Raw genomic sequence first — 13,939 nt, forward strand, 5'->3', positions numbered from 1 at the left:
GCTCCATGAATTTATGGCCCAAAAGGGGGAAATGAATTTTTTAAAAGTTTGTCTTTTGTATCTTATTACTGTATGTGACATTTTTTTCTTTTAATTCACAGCCCACGCTCATGAAATGTTTCTGTTCTGTTATTTTCAGTGCTCTTTTCTGGGTACCAATGGTATCCGGAAACTTTACAGATTTTCATTGTCTGGGCCTGGGAGCTGGAGTCTTTCTGTGGATTTTCCTTTTAATTTCATTATTCATTTACTTTTCTTCTTCTATGTTTGTCTCTGTCTGTCTCCTTCACAGCCCTGTTGTTGAATGAGCTTGGTAAGCGCTGCATTTCTTGTATTTCTTTTCCATTTTCCCAGTGTGTCCGTATATTGGTGGAAGATGATGATTTTATTTGACTTTTCGATTTGCTCACAAGAATCTCTTTTAAGGTTGTTAATACCATTTTACTAAGCCCAGGTAATTGAGATCATGTTCTTCTTTGAGTATCTGTTCCAAAAATTGTTAGCTGAGACTACCGTGACCAGAAAGCAAGTGTAAAAAACCGGGACAGGGGATAGGGGGGAATAGGAGCCTATATAAGACAAAGCCCCAAATATCGGGACTGTCCCTATAAAATCGGGACATCTAGTCACCTTAGCTGAGACATGAACACTTGTGTTAAAGGAGGGACAGTAGCTAAAATCATAATTGAAAGTGGCATTAATTACAATGACAAGGGAGCCTAAGGGGGTTATGAACAGCATTTCACTGGGATTTGGACAGCTAGCTCCTTTGGAAATCCCAGACAACAAGCACATTTAGTGGATACGTTCAATACAACTGACTCCTCAGGTTTACTACTATCCTTTGGGTTGATTTCACTGGGCCCTATGCACTAATTTGTAGTAAAAAGATGTGGAAAGCACTAAGTCTCAGAAATGTACAACAGAACTGAGCTGTGCAAACTAATTCATATCCCGTTACGTAGGTGTAAGAAACAGAATGTTTGTAGTACCTGGCAACGGTCGGACCAGAATACGTAGGGCTTTTTGTGGTGAAATTATCCACAAGAGCTATTCCACAATAACTCCGCCTGAGCACATTCTTATTCAGGAATCAGTGTGTGCACAAGGGGAGCTATTCCAGAATAGCTACAGCATTTTAAACTCCCTTCCTTATAACTTCCCAGTGTAGACAGACCCTAACTCCGTATATTCAGAAAACTCTGCATGCTGTTTTGAGGGAGGTATGGCATGTTGCCTTCTTAGAGCACACTTCAAAACCAGCCTCCAAATTTGGCATACAAGCTATCCCAAGCAGGAGATCCACAAACACATAAGATGGGGATGTGGGGGGAGTCCAAGCAAAGCTAAAGCGTTCTGCAGGCTACCTTGGAAAATCAAAGCCCAGGCCTTATCCAAGGCTCACTGGAATCGATGGAAAGGTTCTCACTCATTTCTGTTAGCACTGGACCATTGCAGAAAATGCTGCTGTGGGCAGTAGTAACTCGATATGAGCCGAACTTCGCCCCAGCTGTGGGTAAATGAGGAATGTTTCCAGGGATGTTTGAGCTGTCAGGGGCTTGGTGGAAATGGTGGTGAGAGGGGCTTTCCTCTTCCCCAGCATTGTATCCATCCCTCTTGAATAGCCCTCCATTTAGTCCTAAAGCTACCCAGCTGCAGCATGGATTTGGTGCATCATGCCCTCTCATGCCCACCCCAGTGCTGCTTTTATTGCTGAAAATGTTCTCACACCAGAAATAAAGACTCATGGGAGTGAAGCCCTAAAAAGAGAAACTTGCTCTTAATGAGAGGATCCTGCATCATTTTGAGTTTTGTGCATCTGTCCCTCTGGGCTGTCTCCCACACTGAGCCCTGCACTCAGGCCAGACTGGGTTGAGAGGTGGGACAGTAGCCGTTGGGTTTTTGATCTTTTCCGTTGTGTGATTCTAGCCACCGTCACCTCCTAGAAATGCCATCTCTCTCGTGCCTGGTTGGCAGGGAAGGAAGAGATTTGCACAGCTCAGCTTTGTGGTGAATCTTTAAAGTTCTCGCACTTCCCACACTGGAGTTAGATTGGCCGCTACTGGGGTAGAACCTGCCAGAGCGGACCTAGGAGGCATGTCCCTCCCCAGCCCCAAACCACACCCCAAGGGGGTCCTCCATGGGTGGATAGGAGGGCTAACCATGTCCACAGCACCAGCCCTACCTCCAGTCTGCACCCCACTGAAGGCTCTCCACTAGTCCAGAATCTGTGCTGCACATGGGGGGAGACTGGGTAGTACAAGGGAGGGGCCAGGGAAAACCACATCTCCACACATCCCCTGACCCTGTGAATATATAGCTGGAGCTGTGCTGTCTCTTCAGTGGAGTCCTCCAGGACTAATTTGGCTGCTATGAACAGTGGGGATTTCCAGGGGACTGAGCAGCTGCTGAGGAGGCAAAGGGTCTCTGTAGGATTGGCGCTGGCATCCTTCAGACTCCACGGGATCCACAGTGCCGGGGGGCGGGGTGGAGGCTGGTCCCTGGGTCAGTCCCTGGGCCTACTGAGCAGCTGTCCCTTCGATTCTGGGGTGGCTTTGTGGAAAAGAGATTGTTCCAGGAGGTGCTATCTTAAGCCATGTAGGGTGGGAGGGAGGCTGGCATGCATCCACCCCATAGGCCTGCTGTCTCCTGGCCCCCTGCAGCCCAGTCTCCCCCACGCACCCATTCAGAGCCCCACATTCAGAGTGGAGCGCACTACACAAGGCCCAGCAGAATGTGGGGGGGGAGACCATGGCACTCCATGCAGACCCCGAGGCAGGGGACAGTCCCTGCTAGAAATGGGAGACAGGAGTTGTAGTGAGCTGTTCCTCTGCGGATTACACTGTGGCGGGAGCATGTGGGCCACTGCTTTGGGGGGGAGGCTGCTGCGAGATGAATGTCACTGTGATGCAAAAATAGATGCTAATCTGCTTTCTCTTTCTCTCTCTCTTTTTTTGTTTTGTGGTTCGTTTAGGTGGCTTCACAATAACAGGTATGGATTTCTGATTCCCTCCTTGCCCCGTGCCACTGTTCCTCTCTGCATTGTTAACTGCTGGGTGCTCATTCTGCTCTTTTCTCTTTATTTCCTGTTTGTTTTTTTTAATGGAGGGAAACTTCTGAATGGTAAGAAAGCACTGTTTAGTGTCCTGGCCACCTACTCCGAGCCGCTAGTGTTAGCACGGCACCGTCTAACAGCAAGTGATGTGTCTTTGTCACCAGCTTAACCTCACGTGTGTTTCACAGTAATCCCCGTTCTTTAGCTGCAGTGATTACAGCATGTACCAGGAGACTCTGCCTCAGTGCGGAACTCACAGCCCTGGGGGAGGAAGGGCAAAGGGGGTGAAATGGACCCCAGCCTGGACAGCCTGAGAGGCTGCACTGAATTAGGACAGCTGTCCTTGGGCTGCTTAGCCACACAGCCCCTGGGAACTCCAGCACTCTGCGCCAGGCCAGCATACTTCTGCACAGGGACATGCAGAGGGCAGCCTCTGGCTGCTGTAGCCAGTGCCTGCTGCAGGGGGATTTTCTCCCAGGGCCTGTCTGCTCTGGAGCTGGAAGGGGAGGTTTCCTGCTCAGGGAAACCTGCGCACTGACTAGCATTGTAGCTGTGGCAGCGGGAGGGGCTAGCTGTCAAAGGATGCACCTAGGCTTTCAGAGGGACTTGTGCCTGGGGAGAGTGTAGCACAAGTTCCCTCCAGGGTTACGCTGCAATTTTTAGCTCGCTAACTCAATCAGAGCTAGCCCATGTGGAGACTATGCTGGGAGTTACTCTTTGCAGCTCCAGTGTCGACAACCCCCCAGTCTGCTAAATGACTTCCCTCAATCCACGTGCAGTCTCACCTACACTCTTCACAGCCATCAGCCATCGGGGGGGGCGAGCCTAAGGCATGGACCAAAATGTGGGGCCTGCTGGTACTTTCGCCACGCCCCTCCCGCATGAAGGGGATGTCAGCCACTTCTGTGGCAGGACTGGCCCCCAGGCCGTGTGTCCACAGTCCTGCCGCCATGCTCCCAGGGAAGAGGGGAACACAGAGGCAGTAGGGAGGCATGGGTCTTCCACTCGGGTTGCCCTGGCCTCTCGCTCATTCCTGGGGTTCATGTGAATCCTGGAGCACTCCCACATAGTTTGGGAATCAGCCCTGCAAACCCCATATGTCCCTTACAGATCAGGGAGTAGCTAGGCCTGCCCATCCCATGGGTTTTCCCTACAAGAGGGGGCAGCTGGAGCCAGCGTTGTTGTTCCTAAGTGCAGGCAGTGTGCATGGTGCTACACAAGACACCAGTACACCATTGCCTGCCTGGAGAGGTATGGCCAGACTCCACAGAAGGACGGTGATTTGATCCCTGTCCCCAGGTATGGGGTGATATGTAACTGCATTTCTCTGTCAGCAAGAACAGTTGAGGGGGTCTGCTTCCCTATTATCAGATAGAGATTAGTGAGAAATGGAGAATCAATCATCTTCTGTAATTCCCAATGTCAGTCTGTCGGCAATCAGTTTTGCAGATACAGCTGATTGTGAAATAAAGCTACTTGGCTGCAAGCTGCCAAGAAACGCTTCACTGTTTAAAATGCCGCTCCGCAAGGATGCCTGAGAAATCAGTTCTCCCCATCTGGTGTTCTGGATACTGGTTCCCTCCTCAGGGAGTGGACAAGGCAGGAATGGTTCCTCATGGATCATTGCTGGGGTTTGAATGGCAGAGCCAGGGCTGCTGTGGTACAGCTGGGGAGCAGCAGGCTTTGTGCTCTTGGCTGTATAGACTCGATGTGTGATTGTTAGCTCATCAGAAATGCAAGCCATATATGAAAGCATGTTCAGATGAGTTCCTGCAAACCAAGTTACATGAACCAGGGAACCATCTCTGCACTAAAGATACTCCTACTCCATCCTGCCACCACCTGGCATAGAACTAGGGACTTCATGCCACCTTTGCACCTCCCCATGTTCTGGGGTGTCCAATGGCCTGCCCAGACCTCAGCTTAAATTACAACAGCCCCACATCTGCTCTAATTTACCCTTGGCTGCAACAACACCATAGGGCCACAGTATCATCTGAGAGTAGCTGGAGTACTAAAGCACTTCAGCCATGTTCTCTTCCCCAGCAACTGTCTGTGCTAGGGGCTGGGAGAAAAGACCAATTACGGCAGCTCTGTGCCCTCCAGGGAAGACCCTATGCTGGGGTATTCCCCATCATGGAGATTTGCTGCCTTCACAGACCATTCGTGCTGCCAGAGAGGCTTCAAGGGGCAATGGAGAATTGGGCTCAGTAAGCGTAAGAATAGCAACAAATAATTAGACAAGCATGCCGGTGTATTCACAGGGTTGTATGTGAGCCATGCATGCGGTACCAAATCTCTGCACTTGTCCAACAAGGGAGCAGACACACATGCCTCCTTGGTTAATGTACACCTTACAAGTGTTGCTCGGGTGTTAGCTCTGCATTAGAGAAGAAGAGCCATCAGTCTCCCCCTTAGTACTAGCAGAGCACGGCAAACAACTGTGACTCTGCATGAGGAGGGGTTCAGAGGGCCAAGCTCAGACGTGGGAAACTATTTTTAGCTAACAAGGTACTTCACATACCTCTGATCTCCCTGATGGCTTGTCTGAAAAGCACACGCAGAATCAGATTCTGAGGAGCCAGCCCCAAATTGGGACAGTTAAAAAAAATTAAATAACACCACATACAATTTTCAACATTTTTCCAGTGTAACTGAGATTGAACTTGGCCAACTGGGCTGGAAATAGATGTCCATAGCTTGCCACCATGGCTATGAGGGTAAACTCTTGGATCACTTCTCTCTGGCTCTGCTTTTTCCCATTGGTACAGGAGAGCAGACAAGAGTGTCTGCAATGGGGATTTAAAAACAGTAACCTTGTGTGAAATAGAAATAGAGTTCACTAACATCACCGAGTCATCGTGATCCATTCACTCATCTTCTGCCCATCACTTTGTTAGGCAAGCCTGTCTTCAGGAAGGTCCATGCTAGAGAACATCCAATTCCTTCTACTGTAATCAGCATTCAAGGTATTCATTTTGACTTGGTTTTCTAGGACCACAATTTAATTAACACGAAGCGAAAGCATTTGCGTGTTCATGTACTGACACTAGAGTCATTTGTTTTAATGCATTTCTCTCTTATACTGTGTTCAGGGAATACAGAGTTTCAGTACCAAGGTCTGCAATGAGCTGTGTGCCAGGGGGATTCTGTTCTTGGGTGGACTTGGTCGAAGTAACTTCAGCACCTTCATTTGACTTCTTGGGGAGACTGAGTAGGGATCACAGATTGATAAAGGTTCAAGCACAAAGGGACCACTAGATCATCTAGTCTGACCTCCTGTATACCACGGGTTACAGAATTCCATCAATTACTCCTGTATTGAGCCCAATGACGTAGGGTTGACTAACGCAGGCCTTCCAGAAAGGCATCCAGACTTGATCTGAAGACTTCAAGAGATGGTGAATCCATCTCTTCACTTAGTGCTTTGTTCCAGTGTTCAGTCACCCTCACTGTTAAAACTTTGGACCTTGTTTCTAATTTGAATTTGTCTGGCTTCAACTTACAGGCATTGGTGGTTCTGCCTATTCTCTAAGCAATGTTTAGCTGAAGCAAGTGATAGATTCTTTCACCTTTCACTCTAGGCTAACAAAGTTATTAGCCTGGGAACTTCTTTAGCTTTTTAAAATGCTGAATAATTGTTCAGTGACAGGAATCCACGTAGACCTTGCCCAGACTCTGATGGATTCCTTCCCAGACAGCTTCTGTATCCATGTGCTGCGTCCTTCCTCACCTCGGATCCGTTGTCCCCGTGTCACTTGCTCCCCTTCCAGAACAGACCCTCTTGCACTACATGTGGTTTCCCAGCAGCATCTCTCCACCCATTAAAGCAAACCTCTTTTCAAAATAGCTGTCAGGACAGGTACCATTTGCAAAGTTCCCATGGAGACACAAATGCTTTGTAAAGGGCGCATCACGCAGATGGGTGTGTCCAGCTGAGGTGGGTATCAGTAAAACTCATGTGTGTCTTATATACACTTAAAAAGATAATGGGCCAATGCTTCTCTGCTGCCTTGCACCTTATGTCAATATTTACATTAGGGCGAAGTGAATATAAAGTGCTAACAGATCAGATTGGCCGTAGGAGGTACAAGGCAGTGGAGAGTCACAGCCAGTGTGTATACACGTCAAGGCCCACATCCTTAGCTTGTGTAAATCAACATAGCTCCACTAAAGACAAAGTCAGCATTGTAGACCTTAGAGCAAGGCAGGTGTACACCAGCTGAGGATCTGACCTGTGGTGCATACACTTCAGAACATGCATTTAATATCCATGTCTTTATGATGCCTGGTATTTTTCACTGTATAGGTACTTGTATTTTCCTGTTCTGATGATAGCTTTAAATAGCTGTAATTCCTACCAGTACCCCCCATTCAGTTCCAATCACTATTGAGTCCTGGCGAAATTAAGTTCTCAGATGAAACTGTTCCAAAGTTCTAATGAGCCCTGCGAAAGTCTTTGAAAAGTGAACAGCAGGGCTATTTTATAACCCCCTGTTGTTGTTTTTTAATCTCCCTGTGTGATGCCTCCCAAGCTCTCTGGGGAAAATTCTTGTCCTGGGAGGAAGTGTGGCATGGAGAGTTTAAGGGGAGTTGGTTTCTCTTGAGGAAGTCAGATGTTTTATGAGTCCTCCATTATGCACCCGTCATGCCTAGGAGCTGATTCCACCTCCTTGCACCTTCTGAGGGCGGGAGCAGCAGCAGCCAGCTGGCAAGGGTGAAAGGGAGAGGAGAGCCTCCGTCAGCAGCTGTGAGCTCCCCACTCCCTCCCCTCTCCTCCAGTCAGCGCAGAGAAACTATGAAGGAGCAAAGCCCCAGGATCAAGGGTAGTTTTAGGTAGGGGAGGGAGGAGGTAGAGAGCAGGCTGGGAGGATTCACTCCTCCTGCCCCACATCTCCTCCAGTGAAAAGGGGCCTGGCCCAGCCTTCTCCCTGCTATATCCCCTCCCGTGCTGGGAAATAACATGGCTCCTAGGTAGCTGGGCTCCTCCACAGAGTCCTCTCCTGCTCCTTGAAGGGGAGACAGTGAGAGGAGCTGGGGTCCTGAGCTGCTGCAGCGCCGAGGGAAGGCTGGACCTACAGTAACTGCATTAGCGGAGCAGCCGGGCCTAAGGTAATTGCATTGGGAAGAGGTTCCTGCAGCTCTACTGACTGCATGGTTCAGCCAGGTCTAAGGTAATTGCATTGGGCAGGGCAGGCCTAAATTAAATGCATGGGATGTCTGAATTGTATTTGTTATGCTGAGGGTGGGGTAGAGACCCTCTCCTCAAACCCCATCCCTCCATGCACTCCCTACCCCATCTGTAATGGATTGGCACAGTGGTGAGGCATCCGTACAAACAGGTGTTCCAGCTAAAACCATTATAAACTGAGAAGTAAGGCCCTGAAGCAGCCTGTGTGTTAGATTGGCTTGTTCCAGGTGAGTGCCATTATTGTAAACCTTGAGATGTCAGCCACAATGATGGTGAAGGGACAGGAAACTGAAGCAGATTAAAATGCACCAAACCACAAACCCTCCAACACATAGCAGTGTTCTGGAGCGTCATGAAAATCTGACAAGGGCTTTTCAATTAATAATTATCCATTTTGAATCTGCAAGAATTTAAACCACAATAATTAAAAGCATGGGTTGTTTGATCCCCATTTCAGAACTGTGAAGATTCTGGTTTGTAGTGGTGAGGTTCTTGATGTGGGTGGGGGAGGAGTATCTGTTCTGTGAGGACAGAAAAAGATGGAAGTAAATATGCAGCCCTGAACATTACCCATAGCTGTGAATATTTTTCCTAAAGGCTGGTTATTTGAGTGACAGCCTGGTCCAGGGGGTAGGGCATGGGACTGGCAGTGAGCAGGCTGCAGGGTGACCTTGAGCAAGTCACGTCTCCTTTCTGTGCCTCTGTTTCTATTTGTCCATTTGTATTGCAAGCACTTGGAGACAGAAGCCGTTTCTATGTATACATTCAGCTTTCAGCATAACAGGGCCCTGATCTCAGCTGGGGTCTGGGGGTGTTAGTGCAATACACACAAAGAATCATAACAAAGGCAAGAAGTACCATGGAGGTTGGAAATAAGGGTTTAATTTAAAGTGGGCTAATAGATTGGCCTTGACAATAGCCGCATAAACAGCTGTGTGTGCCAGCACTTAGCTGCAAGGTAAACTGACATATGGAGCAGCTCCTGGGGACAGGGAGGAGCTAAGACCACAAGGACACAGGTGGCATCTCAGAATTAAGGGGCAGGATGAATAGTTTCTGAAACCTGCTTGGGTGTCTTAGTAGCAAATTTAAAAGACAAAAGGCAGCTGACCCTCTTCCAAAGAGCCTCCTGCTTCTAAAAACAAATTGAAAATGCTGAGGGTTGGCGTTTATCAGGTGAAAGTCCACTCAGGGCCAGGTGGTGTAAGTTGGTGTAGTACCACTGAAGTTGCATAGACAATCTCCACTGAAGTCAGTGAAGTTTTGCTGATTTATACCAGCCAAAGAATCGGCTCTGAAATGTTCCAGATCCAGGGTTTTTTTTTTGCCAAACTATTAAACCTAACACTCGTAGGGTTTAAAACTAAATCCTTCCCATCCAACAATGTTGAAGTTCAGGGTTCCAGCCACACTCTGCTGCTTTTGTCTTGCTTGTAGCATTTTCATGTGGTAACATGTTACTGGCAATTAAAACCATTGGAGGTTTTTAAGAGCAGGTTAGACAAACACCTGTCAAGGACAGTCTAGGTTTACCTGGCCCTGCGTCAGCATGGGGGGCATGGTCTAGATGACCTCTTGAGGTCCTTTCCAGCCCTTCATTTCTATGATTCTATGAATACATGCAGAGAGGACTTATTAAGAACATAAGAACTGCCACAGTGGGTCAGACCAATGGTCCATCTAGCCCAGTATCCTGTTTCTGACAGCAACCAGTCCCAGAGCTTCATGAGGAGTGTGCAGAACAGGACAGTTGGAGGGATCCACTTCTGTCTTCCACTCCCAGTTTCTGGTAGTTAGAGTTTTAGTGTCACGCTGAGCATGGGGTGGCATCGCTGACCATTGTGGCTAATAGCCATTGATAGACCTCTCCTCCGTGAATTTATCTAGTTCTTTTTTGAACCCTGTTATACTTTTGGCCTTCATGACATCCTTTGGCATTGAGTTCCACAGGTTAATTGTGCATTGTGTAAAAAGTACTTCCTTTTGTTTGTATTAAACCTGCTGCCTATTAATTTGATTGAGTGACCCCCTGGATTTTGTATTGTGAGGAAGGGTAAACAGACTTCTCTGTTCACTTTTTCCACACCACTCATGATTTTATAGACCTCTCTCATATTCCCCCCTTAATCTCTTTTCTAAATTGAACAGCTCTAATCTTTCTAATCTCTCTTTGTATCGAAACTGTTCCATACCCTTGATCATCTTTGTTGCCCTTCTCTGAACCCTTTTCCAGTTCCATTATATCCTTTCTGAAATGAGTCAACCAGAACTGCACACAATATTCAAGGGGTGGGTGCACCATGGGTTTATATAGTGGCACTATGATATGTTCTGTCTTACCTTCAATCCCATTCCCAATAGTTCCTAGCATTATTAGCATTTTTGTGCACTGCTGTGCATTAAGCAGAAGTTTCCGGAGAACTATCCACAGTGACTTGTTCTTCCACTTTGGTTCTGGTGCATTCACCCGTCCCTTCATAGAAACATAGAATATCAGGTTTGCAAGGGACCTCAGGTGGTCATCTAGTCCAACCCCCTGCTCAAAGCAGGACCAATCCCCAACCAAATCATCCCAGCCAGGGCTATGTCAAGCCTGACCTTAAAAACTTCTAAGGAAGGAGATTCCACCACCTCCCTAGGTAACACACTCCAGTGTTTCACCACTCTCCTAGTGAAAAAGTTTTTCTTAATATCCAACCTAAACCTCCCCCACTGCAACTTGAGACCATTACTCCTCGTTCTGTCATCTGCTACCACTGAGAACAGTCTAGATCCATCCTCTTTGGAACCCCCTTTCAGGTAGTTGAAAGCAACTATCAGATCCCCCCTCATTCTTCTCTTCCGCAGACTAAACAATCCCAGTTCCCTCAGCCTCTCCTTGTAAGTCACGTGTTCCAGTCCCCTAATCATTTTTGTTGCCCTCCGCTGGACTCTTTCCAATTTTTCCACATCCTTCTTGTAGTGTGGGGCCCAAAACTGGACGTAGTACTCCAGATGAGGCCTCACCAATGTCGAATAGAGGGGAACGATCATGTCCCTCGATCTGCTGGCAATGCCCCTACATATACATCCCAAAATGCCATTGGCCTTCTTGGCAACAAGGGCACACTGTTGACTCATATCCAGCTTCTCGTCCACTGTAACCCCTAGGTCCTTTTCTGCAGAACTGCTGCCGAGCCATTCGGTCCCTACACTGTAGCGGTGCATGGGATTCTTCCGTCCTGAGTGCAGGACTCTGCACTTGTCCTTGTTGAACCTCATCAGATTTCTCTTGGCCCAATCCCCTAATTTGTCTATCCTATTCCTACCCTCCAGCATATCTACCACTCCTCCCAGTTTAGTGTCATCTGCAAACTTGCTGAGGGTGCAATCCACACCATCCTCCAGATCATTAATGAAGATATTGAACAAAACCAGCCCGAGGACCGACCCTTGGGGCACTCTGCTTGTTACCGGCTGCCAACTAGACATGGAGCCATTGATCGCTACCCGTTGAGCCTGACAATTTAGCCAGCTTTCTATCCACCTTATAGTCCATTCATCCAGCCCATACTTCTTTAACTTGCTTGCAAGAATACTGTGGGGGACCATGTCAAAAGCTTTCCTAAAGTCAAGGAACAACACGTCCACCGATTTCCCCTCATCCGCAGAGCCAGTTATCTCGTCATAGAAGGCAATTAGATTAGTCAGGCATGACATGCCCTTGGTGAATCCATGCTGACTGTTCCTGATCACTTTCCTCTCCTCTAAGTGCTTCAGGATTGATTCCTTGAGGACCTGCTCCATGATTTTTCCAGGGACTGAGGTGAGGCTGACTGGCCTGTAATTCCCAGGATCCTCCTTCTTCTCTTTTTTAAAGATGGGCACTACATTAGCCTTTTTCCACTCGTCCGGGACTTCGCCGGATCGCCATGAGTTTTCAAAGATAATGGCCAAGGGCTCTGCAACTCCTTTAGCACTCCTTTAGCCAACTCCTTTAGCACTCTCGATGCAGCGCATCTGGCCCCATGGACTTGTGCACGTCCAGCTTTTCTAAATAGTCCCGAACCACTTCTTCCTCCACAGAGGACTGGTCACCTCCTCCCCGTGCTGTGCTGCCTAGTGCAGTAGTCTGGGAGCTGACCTTGTTCGTGAAGACAGAGGCAAAAAAAGAATTGAGTACTTTAGCTTTTTTCACATCCTCTGTCACGAGGTTGCCTCCCTCATTCAGTAAGGGGTCCACACTTTCCTTGACTTTCTTCTTGTTGTTAACATACCTGAAGAAACCCTTCTTGTTACTCTTAACATCTCTTGCTAGCTGCAACTCCAGGTGTGATTTGGCCTTCCTGGTTTCACTCCTGCATGCCCGAGCAATATTTTTATACTCTTCTCTGGTCATTTGTCCAATCTTCTACTTCTTGTAAGCTTCTTTTTTGTGTTAAGCCAAGCTGGTCGCCTGCCATATTTACTATTCTTTCGACACATCGGGATGGTTTGTCCCTGTAACCTCAATAAGGATTCTTTAAAATACAGCCAGCTCTCCTGGACTCCTTTCACCCTCATGTTATTCTCCCAGGGGATCCTGCCCATCAGTTCCCTGAGGGAGTCAAAGTCTGCTTTTCTGAAGTCCAGGGTCCATATTCTGCTGGTCTCCTTTCTTCCCTGTGTCAGGATCCTGAACTCAACCATCTCATGGTCACTGCCTCCCAGGTTCCCATCCACTTTAACTTCTCCTACTAATTCTTCCCGGTTTGTGAGCAGCAGGTCAAGAAGAGCTCTGCCCCTAGTTGGTTCCTCCAGCACTTGCACCAGGAAATTGTCCCCTACCCTTTCCAAACACTTCCTGGATTGTCTGTGCACCACTGTATTGCTCTCCCAGCAGATATCAGGGTGATTGAAGTCTCCCATGAGAACCAGGGCCTGCGATCTAGTAGCTTCTGTGAGTTGCCGGAAGAAAGCCTCGTCCACCTCATCCCCCTGGTCCGGTGGTCTATAGTAGACTCCCACCACAACATCACCCTTATTGCTCACACTTCTAAACTTAATCCAGAGACACTCAGATTTTTCAGCACTTTCATACTTGAGCTCTGAGCAGTCATACTGCTCCCTTACAAACAGTGCAACTCCCCCACCTTTTCTGCCCTGCCTGTCCTTCCTGAACAGTTTATATCCATCCATGACAGTACTCCAGTCGTGTGAGTTATCCCACCAAGTCTCTATTATTCCAATCACATCATAATTCCTTGACTGTGCCAGGACTTCCAGTTCTCCCTGCTTGTTTCCTAGACTTCTTGCATTTGTGTATAGGCACTTGAGATAACTCGCAGATCGTCCCTCTGTCTCAGTATGAGGCAGGAGCCCTGCCCTCTCGTATGCTCCTGCTCGTGCTTCCTCCCGGTATCCCACTTCTCCACTTACTTCAGGACTTTGGTCTCCTTCCCTTGCAGCCCTCCGTGAAGACTGCTCAGGGGGAGGTTGTAGCCACTCTGACAGTTTGAACGTATCAAGCCTCCCAGGTGCTCGATTTGTTGCCAAGCAGCAGTTAAAGTGTGTTACCCCCACATATTAAGGCAAGTCAGACTGGGGAAGCTGAAATAAGAAGAAAACCCAGCTACCTCTTCAGAGTGCCTCAAGAATGAACTTGCATGAAATTCACAAGTGGGGGGGAGGCTGCTATAGCCTCATCTGTGGTAGAGAACTGCATTGTTACAAAT

The 13,939-nt window shown here is 48.0% G+C and overlaps 1 protein-coding gene across 5 annotated transcripts in view; it reads left to right on the plus strand.

Moving 5' to 3' along the window:
- The window catches only part of SLC8A1 (solute carrier family 8 member A1), a 336,414-nt gene that overhangs the window by 280,312 nt on the left and 42,163 nt on the right, over positions 1–13,939 (plus strand). For 3 of the 5 annotated variants that reach the window (XM_073339984.1, XM_073339983.1, XM_073339985.1), the window contains exons 4-5: positions 2,975–2,992; positions 5,956–6,024. In XM_073339984.1, coding sequence (XP_073196085.1) covers positions 2,975–2,992; positions 5,956–6,024 — 87 coding nt within the window. The remainder of the gene's footprint in view (positions 1–2,974; positions 2,993–5,955; positions 6,025–13,939) is intronic. The other 2 variants (XM_073339986.1, XM_073339987.1) reach the window with 1 other exon arrangement.

The sequence above is a fragment of the Lepidochelys kempii genome, chromosome 3 (assembly GCF_965140265.1).
Source record: "Lepidochelys kempii isolate rLepKem1 chromosome 3, rLepKem1.hap2, whole genome shotgun sequence".
NCBI lineage: Eukaryota > Metazoa > Chordata > Testudines > Cheloniidae > Lepidochelys > Lepidochelys kempii.